This window comes from Tripterygium wilfordii, chromosome 18, assembly GCF_013401445.1.
Source record: "Tripterygium wilfordii isolate XIE 37 chromosome 18, ASM1340144v1, whole genome shotgun sequence".
In the NCBI taxonomy this organism is placed as follows: Eukaryota; Viridiplantae; Streptophyta; class Magnoliopsida; order Celastrales; family Celastraceae; genus Tripterygium; species Tripterygium wilfordii.
The window spans coordinates 8,766,830-8,783,927 of NC_052249.1; the positions used below are offsets into that span (position 1 = coordinate 8,766,830).

General features: G+C 37.5%; 1 protein-coding gene and 1 pseudogene across 1 annotated transcript; one reads left to right on the forward strand and one right to left on the reverse strand.

The window, feature by feature from the left end:
- Nucleotides 1-550: 550 nt before the first annotated feature.
- On the forward strand, nt 551-1,948 carry LOC119983277 (protein SOB FIVE-LIKE 6-like). The gene is made up of 4 exons (XM_038826935.1): nt 551-1,243; nt 1,327-1,413; nt 1,506-1,585; nt 1,676-1,948. Exons 1-4 carry the CDS (start codon nt 830-832, stop codon nt 1,683-1,685), a joined length of 591 nt encoding a protein of 196 aa, XP_038682863.1. The 5' UTR covers nt 551-829; the 3' UTR covers nt 1,686-1,948.
- Nucleotides 1,949-10,902: 8,954 nt separating this feature from the next.
- Nucleotides 10,903-14,099, reverse strand: LOC119983432 (annotated as a pseudogene).
- Between the last annotated feature and the right edge of the window lie 2,999 nt (nt 14,100-17,098).

Genomic DNA, 17,098 nt, shown 5'->3' on the forward strand with positions numbered 1-17,098 from the left:
GTAAAAGCAATCATCAAATTAATTTATTCTTATTTTTATGTGTAAAAAATTGGTTAACATGGAAATTGTACAATTAAAATTTTAACACTCATGCTCACTCTTCATTTCATATCAAACATAATAATGTTCATCTTATACTCACCTCACACTCCCACTCCCACTCCCACTCCCACTCCCACTCCCACTCATTGGATTAGCGACCAAATGCCTGTAAGTAGTTTGTGTTTTCAAAACAGCATTATTTCATCTTCACATTCATTTTGACACCAAAATCTAAAATTATTGGAGCTTATTAATTAAAACAACTGTACAAGGACCACTTAATATTTTTATCAATTAACCACAACAACTAAAGAAAAACACCCCCTAGTAATCGAAATCCCCGAAATAGAGAGAGAGAGAGAGACATTACTTCTCTAAGGGAGAGGTGTCCATATACCATGGAAGGGAAAATGGACGTGTACCTGGTTTTGTTAAGAGGGTACACAGTGCCTCGCTGTCTAGCATGTGAAGAAGTTGTGGCTCTTTCTCTCTCTCTCTCTCTCTTACATTCATCCACTATAACCCACACAACTGGCAATTCATTCATTTGTGATTCATTCACATAACATAAACATAAAAGAGAGTGAGTCAGGACAAAACCAGTCTAGGATTTGAGTCCGATTCTCTTTTGGTTTTTTCTACAAACACCTTCCCTACAATCCTTAGCTACTTAGTTGTAACTACCATAAATAGAGGCACATCACCATTTCACCTTCCCCTACTATTAATTACCTCTCTTGCTCATAAAACCCCCCCACTCTACTGGCCTTGATAGTAAACTAAAATCATGAATGTGTTGGCCTCAGAATGCAGTAGTGGTGAATCTGGTTGGACTTTCTACTTGGAACAATCTTTTCTTTCTCCAAATAATCAATTTGTTGATGCCAAGAGTGGGTTTTGTCATGATTTTGATGACCAACAAAGAGGCAGGAGGAACAGGCTGTGTGTAGAAGGAGCAGCAGAGGAGGAGGAGGAGGAGGACTTGTCTATGGTCTCTGATGCATCTTCTGGGCCACCTCATGTTAATGAAGATGATAGTGGGTGCTTCTATAATTCATTTAAAGCTCCTACATTGTCCAGTAATGGTGGGAAAAAGAAGCAGAAAATGAAGGAACGACGACGTATTGACCACAATCAAGAACCACCTTCTTCTTATAATCTTGATGATACTGCTAGTTCTCCTGCATTCAACTTCTCCAAGGTATGAATCATCAATCATCTTCATAGTTAAATGTTAATTTGTTTGAACTTCCATTGATGGGTTTTTTCCTGCAACTTTTGCAGAGCAATTTTGGTGTCACAAACAACAATCAAGCTTCAATGGAGAGTGTCTTGGACTACTCACAAGGGTTTTCAGCAACTCATTTTGAGGTACAGATTTAAAGAACTAATTAGCAGATATGCAATCAATGAATTAATACGTATAGTTTCACTGATCAGTCATTGATAATCAATTTATCCAGGGGAGATCTGCATACCAAGACCACCAGTATGGTTTCACAAATCCTTCTTGGTCTGGAAACCAACTTCATCACAATAACCAGTTAAGCAACATTCACTTGACAAGTATTTTTCTACTTACAAGTTTTCTTGTGTAATTGAAAGCTCAATGTGTTTTTAATCTGATTTGCAGGTGGTTTTGAATTCCACCAGCTCCTGCAGTTGTTCAAGTAAAGAAGGTAAGTAGATCTCAAAATAGGATTCTATTCCCTTTTCTTTTCTTTTCTTTTCTTTTTTCTTTCTTGGTTTTCCTTCTCCTGTCAATTTAGTGGGAAACAACAACCTGAGAAGAAAGGGAAAAAAAAAAGTTGGTAATAAATTCCTTGTTTCTGTCAAAATTAATTTCTCTTGCTGCTAATGAAAAGTGGCAGAAACAAAGGCAGCTCTCTCTCTCACTATATGTGCAGCAATTATATGCTTTAGCAACTTATCTTTCATGGAGCCCCATGCTTTTTCTTTATATGCATCCAACTACAATGCAGAAACTGATAAAACATGCTCCAGACAAACACCAGTTTCTCCACATTAAGTACTATATATATATATATATATATACACGCCTATAGCTGTAGTACATATACACTCTCATAGGATTAAGTATTGTCATTATTCACTACATTACTCTCCAAACCCCAATGAGAAACTATAGAAATTGAGCCTAATATCATAGAAAAAGAGACCAATACAGGGAACACAATGTCTATCCTTGAGTGGGTCATCCAGATTTATTAATTTAAGTGAGACATTGGGTTTCTTTTTGATGATAAAACAAAGAGCAAAGTAGTACTACCTACTACACCCACCTAACACTTTATCCAAATATCATTAGTAGTCAAGATATATATATTTATTTTTTTAGGTGGGATTTTCTCTAAATCTATGATGAGAAAAAGGCTCTATAGGTACCAAACATTTGACAATAACTGGATATCCTTGAGTACTTAGACAGTTTGATTTTTTTTTAAAAAAAAATTTATAATGACTCAGTATACATGTCTTTTGGATAATCCAATAAGCCAAAATTCGAGCCGGGCTAGGCACGGGCAAACCAGACAAACATGTTAGTTTGGTCGAGACCCAACGAAAATTACTTGGAAATACCTACGTCAGCTTAGAATCGGACTTTAGACCTTAGACGAGATTCTTTACGCCCCTAGTCCAGAAAAATAACCAGACAAGTGATTATACAAGATGAAAAGTGTGAATGTGTTATGGGCATAGAGTGAGATAAGATTCATAAGAATGCAATGACAAAACTTGATATTGTTGGAATATTTCAAAAGGTTTTTTTTTTTTTACTATTTAAAAAATGTCCAGAGATCCTGCCTGTGATCTTCCTGACCCAATGGAACATGCCTAATTCTTTTGTTTATTACACAAATCTCTCAATCCAACATTGTCTGCTCTCAAGCTGTCATTGGAGTTGGATCTTATACACAATGGTGTCAAATTTTCAATATTCAATTCTTTTGTTCCCAGAAAAAGTTGAAGTCGGGCATTTAGGATTGCCAAAAGTTCTGAGCTTTTACACGTGTAATTCTTGCAAATAATATAATATATTTCTTAGAGTAAGAAATAGAGGAGTCTTCTATGTATTAAAATAATTACAAAAAAAAGAAAGGAATGATAACAGGTATTTTAATAATCGAAATTCTTAAATTAATTATTATATACATAAAAAATGGATAAGGATCAAACTGTTGGGACAGCGGAAATATGAATGGAAAAGTGAGTGCTTGAGAAAGATTTTTATGATTGAATTCTCAATTACAACTTGAATATTTTGCAGTGCTGCTGCTCCTGCAAATTAGAGACTGATTTTCTTGTATTTTTTCTTCTGCATAGGATTACTACAATTTATAAAGTGCTGGTACATAGACTAGAATCTTCTAACTTAATTATTTCTAGTAACCAAGCACCTAGGGAGAAGAAAGGACATCTTGGATAACTTAGACATATTAACAGCTACTTCTAGAGAGAATGACTTCCAGATTATTCTTCAAAAAATATCTCTTATGAAAATTGCAAATTAACTTTCAACACCCCCTCTTAATTTGTAATTTTCAGCTCCTTCTTGAACTTCTCCAACTTCTCAACTGTGATGGCTTTGGTAAGCATATCTGCTGGTTGATCATTAGTATTGATAAACTCCAAGTAAATTTCTCCCATGCTGACTAAATCTCTGATGAAATGATGCCGCAGCTCGATATGCTTTGTCCGAGCATGAAACACTGGATTTTTAGTCATTGCAATGGCAGACATATTGTCACACCTTATCACTGTGGGCTGCTGCTGGACTTCTTGTAAATCAGCAAGTATTCTTCTCAACCAAACTGCTTCACAAGCTGCTTCTGTGGCCGAAATATATTCAGCTTCAGCTGAGGATAACGCCACGGTTTTTTGCTTCTTTGAGCTCCATGAAATTGCTTTTGTTCCAAGACAAAACAAGTAACCTGAAGTGCTTTTTCGGTCCTCCAAAGAACCAGCCCAGTCACTATCCGTAAATCCAATTAAATTGTTGTCATCTTCTTTCTTGTACAAGAGACCATGCTTCCTCGTACTGTGAAGATATCTTAGAATTCTTTTAGCTGCTGCAAAATGAAGTTTACTTGGCTCGTTCATGAATCTTGACACCATACTCACCGAGTGAACAATATCCGGCCTTGTATTTGTGAGATAAATCAATGAACCAACAAGGCTTCTATAAGTCTTTGCATCAACCTTCTGTGCTCCATCATTTTGTTGTAACTTTTCATTTAAAACCATAGGTGTGGACACCGGCTTGCATTTGTCCATTTTAAACTTCTTCAATAAATCCTCAACATACTTTTCTTGAGAGATAAAAATCTCCCCTTCAGATTGCTTCACTTGGATTCCAAGAAAATATTTCATTGGACCCAAGTCTGTCATTTCAAAATCTTGCATCATTTTCTTCTTGAAATCTTCTACCATCTTTGTGCTTGTGCCCAAATAAATTAAATCATCAACGTAAAGGCAAACTATGAGAAAGTTAGCCATACCTTCTTTCTTTATGTAGAGTGATGGTTCACTGGGACTTCTTTGAAATCCATTTTGACAAAAATATCTGTCAATTTTGCTATTCCATGCTCTTGGGGCTTGCTTTAGGCCGTATAACGCCTTATGAAGTCGATAGACTTTGTTTTCTTTTCCTTGCACCTCATAGCCTTCCGGTTGCTCCACATACACTTCCTCTTCAAGTTCTCCATTAAGAAACGCTGATTTAACATCCAATTGGTACACCTTAAACTTCAATTGGGCAGCTAAGGCTAGAACAAGCCGAATAGTCTCCATACGTGCAACCGGTGCAAATGTTTCGTTGAAATCAATTCCGGGCTGTTGTGCATAGCCCTTTGCAACAAGTCTTGCCTTGTGCTTTTGAATGGATCCATCTTCTTTGAACTTAGTCTTGAAGACCCACTTTAAGCCAATCACATCTTTTCCTTTTGGAAGATCAACAAGCTCCCACGTCTTGTTCTTTTCAATAGTTGCGATCTCGTCATCCATGGCTTTCCTCCATACATCTTCTTTGACAGCTTCATTAAATTTCTGTGGCTCACAAGAGAAGAGAGCAAGATCACATGACTCATAAATGTCAGTTAAAGAGCGCATTTTTCTTGGTGGCGAATCAGGACTCTCTTGGCTAGAAGGTCCAGAAACTTGCAATCTTGCTGGAGTTGAACTTGTACTTGGATTGGTTTGAGAGGATTGAGATCCATCTTGACATGCTGGAGTTGAACTTGCACTTGGATTGGTTTGAGAAGATTGAGATCCATCTTTACTTGTCCCTGGTTCAAGAAAATCATTCATAGTAGGTGCTTGAGAGAAGTTTTCTTCCCAAGTCCATGCAGCCAATTCATCAAACACCACGTCTCTTGAAATTATTAGCTTGTTAGATTTCGGATTGAATAGCCGATAACCTTTGGACTCGTTGCTGTAGCCAATGAAAACATGTTTTTCACCTTTCTCATCAAATTTCTCCCTTTCCTGTGATGGAATTAGAGAGTATGCAATGCAGCCAAAAACTTTTAAATGATCAACAACCGGCTTCCTCTTGTTCCACGCTTCATATGGTGTCTTGTCACGCACCGCCTTTGTTGGTGATCTGTTAAGAATATAGATTGCCGTGTTGACCGCTTCAGCCCAGAATTTGTTAGGAAGTCCTTTGCCTTTGAGCATACTTCGAGCCATTTCAACAACAGTCCGGTTCTTCCTTTCGGCTACCCCATTTTGCTGGGGACTTCTTCTAATAGTAAGCTGCCTTTGAATTCCATTTTCTTTGCAATACTCCATAAAAGGAGTATAAATATATTCTCCTCCACGATCAGTCCGCAAGGTCTTTATTTCATGTCCACTTTGTTTTTCTGCAAGAGCTTTGAACTGAAGAAATACAGAAAAAGCTTCGGACTTTTGATTAAGGAAGAAAACCCACATCATTCTAGTATAATCATCAATAAAGAGAATGAAGTATCTCTTACTGTTAAGAGAAGGAGTCCTTGTAGGACCACAAATATCTGAGTGCACCAATTCTAATGGAGCTTTTGCTCTCCAAGATGTTTTAGGAAAAGGAAGTCTGTGCATCTTCCCATAAATGCATCCCTCACATATTTTGTTCTTCATCTCAACAAATGGAAGTCCGATCACCATATTCTTTTGTTTCAGTAGGTGCAGCCCCTTATAATTCAAGTGGCCATATCTCAAATGCCACAATGTAGTTGAGTCAAAATTTTCAGTTTTGAATGCAACTTTCTCAACTTGGGGCATAACGAGAGGAAAAACCTTGTTTCTCATCTGTACTGTAGCCACAGTGAGATTGTTTTTCTTATCAAAAATTCTGCAGGTGTCATTATCAAAAGACAACGAATAACCTTTCTGTAATAGTTGCCCAACACTCAAGAGATTTTGAGCCAAGTTTGGAACATAAAGAACATCACCAATGAGATTTTTGTTACCTCCCTTTGTGTCGACAGCAATGACTCCTTTGCCTTCAGCAGTTTGAAACTTTCCATCTCCAAGCTTTACTTGAGAGGTGTAATTTTGATCAAGCTCCACAAAGATCTCCCGATTTCCTGTCATATGAGAACTGCAGCCACTATCCACGTACCAAGTATTGTGAGATTCATTTTGCACACTCATACAAGAAAAAAGTTGATCACCTTCATCTTGTGTGAAATTGACTTCATTCTTTTCCTTTTTCTCTTGAAACCAGCAGTCCCTTTGAGAATGATTGGGGATTTTGCATTTTTTGCATCTATATCGGCAATCTTTAGTCTCATGATTAGTTCTTTTGCAGATTCGACAAGAGGGAAAATAATTACCAGATTTTTGCTGCCAATTTCCTCTTCTTTCGTTCCCTTTTCCAGCATCCCCATTCTGTGCTTGCTGTCCTTTCCAGTTCCTTTGAAAAACACCTCGTTTGTTTTGCTCTCCTTTAATGGTTCTCTTGTTTGAGAAATTGATCTTGGATTGAAAAGCTTGCTCCAATGGTTGACTTGGCGACTTGTTGATTCTTTGCTCATGTGCTTGAAGAGAGCTCATTAGTTCATGGAAGGTGTAGGTAGATAAATTCTTTGACTCTTCAATGGCTGCAACAACATGATCAAACTTTGATGGAAGACTACGAAGAACTTTTTGGACAATTTTCTTGTCTTCAATGGTATCTCCACAGCTTCGAATCTGGTTCACAATTTCAGCCACTTTGGAGAGGAATTCTTGAATACTTTCACTGTCTGTCATAGCCATATTGTCAAATTCCCTCCAAAGTGATTGTAGCTTTAGTGAAATGACTTTATCACTTCCCTGAAATTCATTTTTCAGAATATCCCAAGCTTGTTTGGCTTTATTTGCGCCAAAGATACGAGGGTATATGGATTTGCTGACTCCTTGTTGAATATACCTCAGTGCACTTGCATCTTTCTTGACATTTTCCTTGTATAACTTCTGATTGGCTTCAGTCCAGCCGGTAGAGCTCCCATCTTAGTTGGTTCTGAATATGTGTCCTCCACAACTTCCCATAGATCTTGGGAGATAAAAATGGTTTTCATTTGGCTGCTCCAATAGTCATAGTGTTCTCCTTCAAATATTGGAACTTGATTTGGAGAATAGGCAAACATTGTAGGAACCGAAGTAGATGCCATTGGGGATGAAATAAGAGAGGTTTAGGGATGAAAAACAGGGCTGTGAACAAGGCTCCGATACCAAATTTGTTGGGACAGCGGAAATATGAATGGAAAAGTGAGTGCTTGAGAAAGATTTTTATGATTGAATTCTCAATTACAACTTGAATATTTTGCAGTGCTGCTGCTCCTGCAAATTAGAGACTGATTTTCTTGTATTTTTTCTTCTGCATAGGATTACTACAATTTATAAAGTGTTGGTACATAGACTAGAATCTTCTAACTTAATTATTTCTAGTAACCAAGCACCTAGGGAGAAGAAAGGACATCTTGGATAACTTAGACATATTAACAGCTACTTCTAGAGAGAATGACTTCCAGATTATTCTTCAAAAAATATCTCTTATGAAAATTGCAAATTAACTTTCAACAAGTGTGGGTTTAATTTTTATTGCCTTGCCAACCGCCATCAAAAACAAAACCTTTCAATACCCTGTAACATAACAGAGACTACATATATTGTTGTTTCTTACGCTCCTTAAGTTCAATAAATAAATAAATATATATATATAAATTCTCACATACTAAGATGCTTTACGGTTCACTTCATCATTTTATTTTGCACAAATAATCTATAGCAACCCAAATCAACGAAACACCTGAATAAAGTTTGAAATACTTACACAAATACAAGCAGTCCTGTCTAGGTGGAAAAATATCAAATGAACTATTTCATGGTAAAGTAAGTTAAGGACAGTATAGTGTCCCACTTCTCATACGGTTTAGCTTATCTCAACATACCTTCAAGTTGATCACAGCGAGTCTATTCCCCGGCACTGAATTGTTATTCTCCATAACCCAAGTCATTGACTTGAGATAAGGAATAACCCCCTGAGCATAAGGCCAATATATAGCTAAGTCAACACCTAATTTTTGCGTGAAAACTACTAGACTAACGAAAACATAGATTTTCATCAATACCATGCTTTCACTTGGGCCATCATCCCGGTGAAGGGACACAGGGGCCATGTGCGGACCATTTAGATCAGCAACAGATTGAGAATGGGCACCAGCATTGTTCAGATTAAATCGCCTTGACACTTCATCCTGTTGTGGCCATAACAACCGGGTTGTGTCTGACGCTGAGGTAGAAGTCTTCCTGTCATATGTATGTTTATCCAATTTAGCAAGTGTGTTAAATCCACACTTACAAACTACTCTTTCTTTCTATACTTTTCCAATGTGAGACTTTCTTATTGCTATACAAAATCCAACAATACTCCACATTTGTATAGCAAAAAGAATTATCACAATGTTTAGAATGAATTGGAGAAAAATAGATTTAATATGCATTAGAACATGTGTCTTTTGAACTTGAACCTTCCTTAGTGAATACTTGTCGGATTTACTGATGATTTAGTATGTACGGGAGACATTGAACTGTTCACCATATTTAGTAAACCTAGACAACAAGTATCACACATATCAAATCTTTACACTTTTCGATTCATACAGTTGTGTTCATTTTGGTCTTGAACAATCCCGACGTGAAGAAATTCAAGATTATATGGAGTATTGTTGGATTGTGACTGCATGACGGCTATTGGTAGAGCTAAAAATCATATGTATAATGGAAAGTCAAGGCACATAAGACGTCGACATAACATTATAAAACATATGCTTTCAAGTGGCATTATTTCCATTGATTATGTGAAATCAAAGGAGAATATTGCAGATCAACTTACAAAGGGTATACCAAAAGAGCAAGTTCTATAGTAGAAAATTCTAAACATTGTGATAATTCTTTTTGCTAAACAAATGTGGGGTATTGTTGGATTTTGTATAGCAATAAGAAAGTCCCACATTAGAAAAGTATAGAAAGAAAGAATAGTTTATAAGTGTGGACTTAACACACTTACTAAGTTGGATAAATATACATAGATGGGCTTGGGCTGTATGCTTGGGTTATATCAAAAGATGGGCCTTAGGGCTCTTGGGGTCTCATTGACTTAAGAAATATTCTTTATTTTTTATCCAATTACAGTTTATTTTTTATCTTAACAGTTATGTTTTGTCTGAAGAGTTGTGTCTGATCAACACAACTCCTCTGTGATAACTGGTTATAAACTGTTTCTTTGTTATTCTATAAATACAAGAAATGACATGAGTTTTATATTATCTGACATTCAAACCTTCATCACAAACACTTTGATCTGAGAGAGAGGAGAGAACAAGTGTGTAAAGTTGGTGCGTATGTGAGAATTTATATATATATACCTCTCCTCTCTTGCACTATACATTTGTTGTGGAAGCCACCGCATCTATAATTGAAAAACAAGTGCATAAATTGGTGCATATGTGAGAATTTATATATATATATATATATAAAAAATTAAATAATTAAGTTTTCACATTTTTAGTGACAACAGCTCCCTTGTCTCTTTGTCATCTCTGCCAAGGATAGAGAGCCTTAGCAGCTGCATCATACTTTACATATCAAATATGTTCACACCATGTCATATGATACGTGTACCATAGCCTTTGGTTTGTAAATAAAGTAGTACTAAAATAGATTTAGTCGATTTTTTAATAGGATTAGAGAATTCATATTATAAAAAAAAAATAAAACAAGTTGCTTATAAGTATTGAATGTTAGGTGAAAAAGCGCTTTTGTATTTTGACATTGTTAAATTCTAAATTGGAGCAAAAAAAAAAAATTGCATTTGGGAATTTATTTGATTTAATATATTGTCTAAGTCCATGTGAGCCCAAGGTACTCCTGGGCCCTGGCCCAAATGTGTAAATACTAAATAACATTCTAATAGAGGTCCATTATTTTGGGCTAAGGTTCAATTTTTTTTGAAGGGAATGTCAAAGTACTTGATTGCATTAGGAAAAAAATCAGTATAGAGTATCACATCTAGTAGTAATTTTTTCGACCCAATGTATAGACCAAACTCATGAAGACAATACCCATCAACAAAACGAAACAAACTAAAATCTACCGGTGCCATTTCTATAAATAAACCCACAATAGAAAATATAGAGAACTCAAATTATTCAGCAAATATACTAAGGCTGCCCACTAGAAAGAAAGAAAACAATGGGGGAGGAGGTAGAGAAGAAGGATCTTCACCTCCTCCAGTCAAACCGTCGGTGAAGAGAGTCTTAGAGAAGTTGATAGGGTTTTTGGATTCTGGTTATGTTTTTTGGATTTTGGTTATGATCACTCTATTACTCACCTATACTTACACCAGGCAATAGCAACCACATACAAGAATATGGTTCTAGTAGTACCAGCAGCAACAGTCCAGATGAAGCGAGGCATCCCGGCATTGTTTTTGCTCGAACAACTCGATGTCGATATTCATGACAAAAATTCCAGAAACTTAACAATAAAGGAGCTCAAAACTAGTGTTGCTGTCGTCAACATGACCCCCATTTGCAGAAGATGATTTTGTTTATCATCCAGCATTATATATATATATATATATATATATATGTTGATGTAATCTTCTGTGTCATCTACATACTCCCTCAGCTTCAAAGCATGAGAAACCAAATAAAGGAAGGACAGTCAATGATATCTCCATGGAAGAAGAAAACACATACTTATAATGTAGTAACCTAGTAGGTACTTGAGCTGCAAAGGCTGTGATCCACGAACCCTAGAGACATACAAGTGATAGCCCCCAAAATGCCCACGTGAAAGAAAAATAAAGAACCCAGTAGGAACTAGTATGACAGAAATGACGCGTCAGATTTTATTTAAATCAGAAACGACCAGTAAAGTTGAGTTGCATACTGTGGATAGTTTATTAAGTGTGCCCTCAATCTGCACAAAGTATGCTTCCAAGAGCATTTCTAACTCCTCTACATCAAGGGTTCTTGCCAATACCACTATGAGTTGTACTAGTACGTACGAGTCCCACGGCTGTCTTGATACGTACATATCATCCATGTCTCATCGAATAACATTGTAATTTATATCATCCCTGTTACTCGTAGAGGAGGAAGCTACAAAATCTTCAAGGTGATGAGCCGACCTGTCAGTCAGATACATCTCCGCCATATCTTCATCATCATCAAGCAGGTGTTCTAGTTCATCCCTTACCTAGATAGGAACAAGTGTACCAAATTGTTTGGGAAAGAAGAGCACTTTATAGCGTGAATAGTTTTTTGTTCCTTTTGAATAGAAAGATTTTTATTGAAGCACCAAGCTGGCGATAGCATGAAGAGGTTGATGCCATCTGATATCTGGACTAGCATATTATGCCAAAATGTAACGATGCTCATTCATTATCCTCACTGTTTATGTTCACAACAACCCCATAATTTTTAATTTATCAAATAGCAAAGATTGTTTCTTCAAATTGCCAAAATCAATACAAAACTGTAGACAACTTGGGTGCTCCTAAATGTGTTACTCGATCATCAATGGATTCAATTTCTAATTCCAACTTTTCCGTTATTTAATTGTTCTAATACAACAATTGAGGATCCGAAATTGGGTATTTGGCAACTCAACAGAATCGAGTTCGAGAATCCCAATTTGAGGCAATGAAAAACTTTCAGTGAACAAACGAAATAGAAAAACTTCGATGATAATAAAAGGGCATAAACAACTGCGCTGTAGGGTGTCTTTTTGGGTTACTTTTCATAATGTAAGGCGAGTTAAGTGTAAATACTCAGAGGTGAAAGCAGTTCACAATCACTTGGGGAGTGAACTTTTGCAAAAAAAAAATAAAATTATATTGGCCTTTAGATACTAGCCCAGACAAAAATTAATCAAGCCCCCAATTAAAATTTACTCGTTCTTTGTATGGAAGAGATTGAATCAAGAGTTAAGTCTTAAGAGGGTCGGGATATATGTTAGGGGTCTCATTACAAATCACTTTTGAACTGGGTTTTGCTTAACACTTCGTTAATCAGAATTTTGTAAGTGAAGGGTAATTTAGGTTATTCATTAAATATTTAATGTAAACTTATAAAATATGGGTATAAACTTATTAGAGTTAAAATAAATAGAGTAAAATAGGGTTGTTATTAATTGGTACAATTACCGTTACCATACCGATCCCTTCTGTAACTCAAAAAATGTTGTCGTTACCGTTATCAGAAGAGTCAGTATACAGATGGTCGGTGTACCGATTGATCAGTAATAGTAAACTAATAATTGATAAATTTACCACTTCTTAAAACTTATTTAAAAAAAGGAAAAATATGCCACATATATTCCACAACTAGGTGTCCCAACAGCATATTTGTTCATTCGTTTATTCTCTCTTCCCAGAACCATCTGCACTCACATTCCTTCGCTTCAGGAGTCTCCTCATTCAGTACAAACGAGGACATCCCATCATCGGTTTTTGCATCGGCATCATCATTTTCTGAAGATTCATTCGCATCTACATGCAGCAACTCCTCAATCTTCAATGGCAAAATAGAAGTGTTTCACATGGTAGAGCATGTATCTAGAGAGCGATGTTCTGTTTCTTATTTGTTTTTTGCTATGAGACCAGAGGTGACTAGGTGACGTAAAACGAGTGGTGTTTGCGTTTGAGGAAGGATTTGATGGGAATCAAGAAGAAATTGAGAAGGGAAAGCTCAAAAGAGTTGCATAGAAGAAATAGTCCTAACTTTTGACTCGGTTGATAGATTTGCTATTATAATATGTTTCTGAAGACTGATTTTTGTCCTCAAAAGTGTCCCAAAAGGGCTTTCCCGGTGCTTTCCCGGTTGAGATCGTTTTCATGCTTAAATTACCTGTTTAAGACAGGCTGATGGGTGATCAAAGTTTTATTAATTTGGTCAACCTTTTGTTTTAGGTTGTTTTGTTTTAGTTAATGTTTTTGTTGGTCTTTTTACTTAATTAGAGTCTCCTAGTGACTATTTAAGCTGCTGGACGGTTGTTATTAGAGATTATTTATTGAAGTAAATAAACTCTTTGGTTTACAACCAGTTTTCCTTGGTGGATTCTAATATTGTTTTCGAGGATTTACACTTGTATTTCTATTGATTGTTTCGTACTGCGTCACTAGGTGAGTAAAGTGAAAATAAACCTAAAATGAATCAATGATTTAGATTATAGGAGATCAATATAATGGTTATAAATTTGTAATTAAATAAAACTAAAATTAATATAATATTAATAAATTTAATATATATGTTAGTAATTGGGAAATTTATCGATTTTGAACTTTGATCACCGTTATCGTTACCGAATTCAGCGATAAATTTACATCAAAACCAAATACATCAAACATGTAACAAGCTAACAATTAAAAGTAAAAGAGTAGCAAAAATTCTAACTCAACCAGCCAAAACTGTACAACTGGCTCTACGAATCCTACTACTCTTCGACTCCTGGCGAAGGTCAGAAATACTCAGTTGTATACTTTGGTTGATGGGGGTAGCACCCATAATCTTGTACAAAGTCGAATTGTTAAAAACCTGGGCTTACCGGTTGAAGCTGTTCCTCGACTTTCCGTAACAGTAGGCAATGGTGAGAAACTTCAATGTGATGAGCGTATCTGACATGTTCCAATCTGTATTCAAAACTCTATTTTCACAGCTGATTTGTATGTGGTTCCGATTCAAGGGGCTGAATTAGTTTTAGGGGTTTCTTGGTTGGCCACAGTAAACCCATTCTCTATGACTATGTTCAGAAGGCAATTATGGTGCATCAGCAGGGCAACCCAATTAGGCTTTAGGCAGTTACACCCGAAACACCACAGGCAGTTGATTACCACCATTTACGCCGATCGGTTCACTTTGGTGCTGTAGGCACATGTTTAGAATTGACCTTGGACTTTCATGCCATTCACGAACCAGAGGAGTTGGTTGCTCACGAAATGACTGGGATATTGAGTCGATATGAGCAAGTATTCAACAAACCTCAAGGGTTGCCTCCATCTCGACCCTCCGACCATGCCATCCATTTAGTCCCAGGGACAAACCCAGTTAATGTCAAGCCTTATCGGTATCCTCACTTTCAAAAATCTGAAATCGAAAGGTTGGTTCAGGACATGTTGCAAGATGGAATTATTCAGCCCAGTACTAGTCCATTTTCATCGTCGGTTCTCCTCATGAAGAAGAAGGATGGTTCATGGAGGTTCTGTATTGATTATCGTGCTCTGAATGCAGTAACTATTGGGGATCGATTTCCCATTCCCAAAGTAGATGAACTCCTGGATGAATTAAGCGATGCAACTATTTTTTCTAAATTGGATTTATTGGCCGGTTATCACCAAATTCGGGTCAAGCAGGAGGATGTGGCCAAGATAGCCTTGCGAACACACGAGGGTCACTATGAATATCTCGTGCTGTCATTTGGGCTCACCAATGCTCCCTCTACTTTCCAAGCTACAATGAATACTATCTTTCGACCTTTCCTCCGCCGATTCATTCTAGTTTTCTTTGACGATATTTTGACAGCAAAACTCCTAATGACCATTTACAACATGTTGAAACTGCTCTACAGGTCTTACTTGCTAACCAGTTTGAGGCCAAGAGAAGTAAGTGTACATTTGGTCAATCCAACCGTTGAGTACCTTGGGCACATTGTCTCGGGCAAAGGAGTGCAAATGGATCTAGACAAGGTTATGGCAGTTGTTAATTGGCCACAGCCGCAGACAGTAAAGGCACTTCGTGGGTTCCTTGGGCTTACGGGCTATTACGGGCGTTTTGTTCGGAGATATGCTGTGATTGCCTATCCGTTAACTAATCTTTCACAAAGGGATGCTTTTGTATGGACTGACAAAAGCTCAGTTTGCATTTGCGTAACTCAAAGAAGCCTTGACCACGACTCCAATTTTGAAACTGCCTAATTTTTCTCTACCCTTCATGGTTGAAACAGATGCTTTAGGGACAGGGATTGGGGCTTTGTTAACTCAAGTAGGGCACCCTATCGCATATTACAGTGCCAAACTATCACCTCGCATGCAAGCCGCATCAGTTTATCATCGGGAAATGTTTGCCATCACTAAGGCTGTGGCTAAGTGGCGACAATGTTTGTTGGGTGGCCGATTCATCATTCAGATGGATCAAAGAAGTTTAAAAGAGTTGATGGATCAGACAATCCAAACTCCAGAATAGCAACAATAGTTAACTAAATTACTTTGCTATAGTTTGGATATTCACTATAGGCCGAGTAAAGATAATGGAGCCGCAAATGCCTTATCAAGACAGCACTGAGAGACCGCTAGCTTCCATGCTTTGTCCAATCCTCAACTTGATCTTGTGCCGCTTCTATTACCAGTGTCTGGAGGAAAGGTTGCAATACTGGTAGTGGTTGATCGTTTGACTAAATATGCCCACTTTTGTCCATTATCAGCTCATTATACTAGTGTTATTATGGCTGGTGTCTTTGTGAAGGAGATCATCCGATTACATGGGATTCCTCGCTTTATTGTCACGGATCGCGATCCTTTATTTTTAAGCCATTTTTGGCAAGAAATATTCAAATTGCAGGGAACTAAACTATCAATGAGTAGCACCTATCATCCACAAACAGACGAGCAAACGGAAGCTTGGAATCGCTGTTTAGAAATGTACCTCCGTTGCTTCGTACAAGATAACCCTGCATAGTGGCTCAAATTTCTGCCTTGGGCTGAATTTTCGTATAACACGGCTTATCATTCAGCTGCAGGGATGACTCCATTTGAGGCCCTATATGGTAGACCACCTCCACTACTTCATAAGTATATACCTGGTGCGACTAAACTCGATGCGATCGATCAGGAGCTCATGGCAAGAGATGAATTGTTGCGCCTTCTTAAGAGCAATTTACAGAGAGCCCAGCTGCGTATGAAGAACCAAGCGGATCAGCATTGGCGTGAGGTTCAATTCGAGGTGGGTGACTATGTCTTTGTTAGGCTACAGCCATACCGCCAACTATCTTTGCGGCTGCATCGAGATCAGAAGTTAGGTCCGTGTTATTTTGGGCCTTTTCCAATAATTCAGAGGATTGGATTAGTTGCTTACATGAGACCAGCACATGCCGCTACCATTGCTTACTAGTAATGCTGGGCCAGTTGTCCAACCAGTTACGATACTGAGTCAGAGAAGTATCAGTCGGCAAGGTCAAACAGTACCCCAAGTGCTTGTTCAGTGGGAGAATTTGCCTCAAGAGGATGCTACGTGGGAGGACTTGTCACATGTTGCAAAGCAGTTTCCTAATTTGAACCTTAAGGACAAGGTTCTTGCCACTGATGGGAGTATTGTCATGCAACCACCTGTTAATGCTGGGCTGAATGTTGGGCTGGACAAACCAAATGGTTATCTTGGGAAGCAAGTTGCTGACGTGGAACCAGTGGGTACAGTGACAGAGGAGGGTAATGGCACAGGAGACATGTTGAGGAGAATGCTGCGTGAAAAAAAAAAGGCCTAGCAGACTGAAGGATTACGTGTAGGGCTAGGAT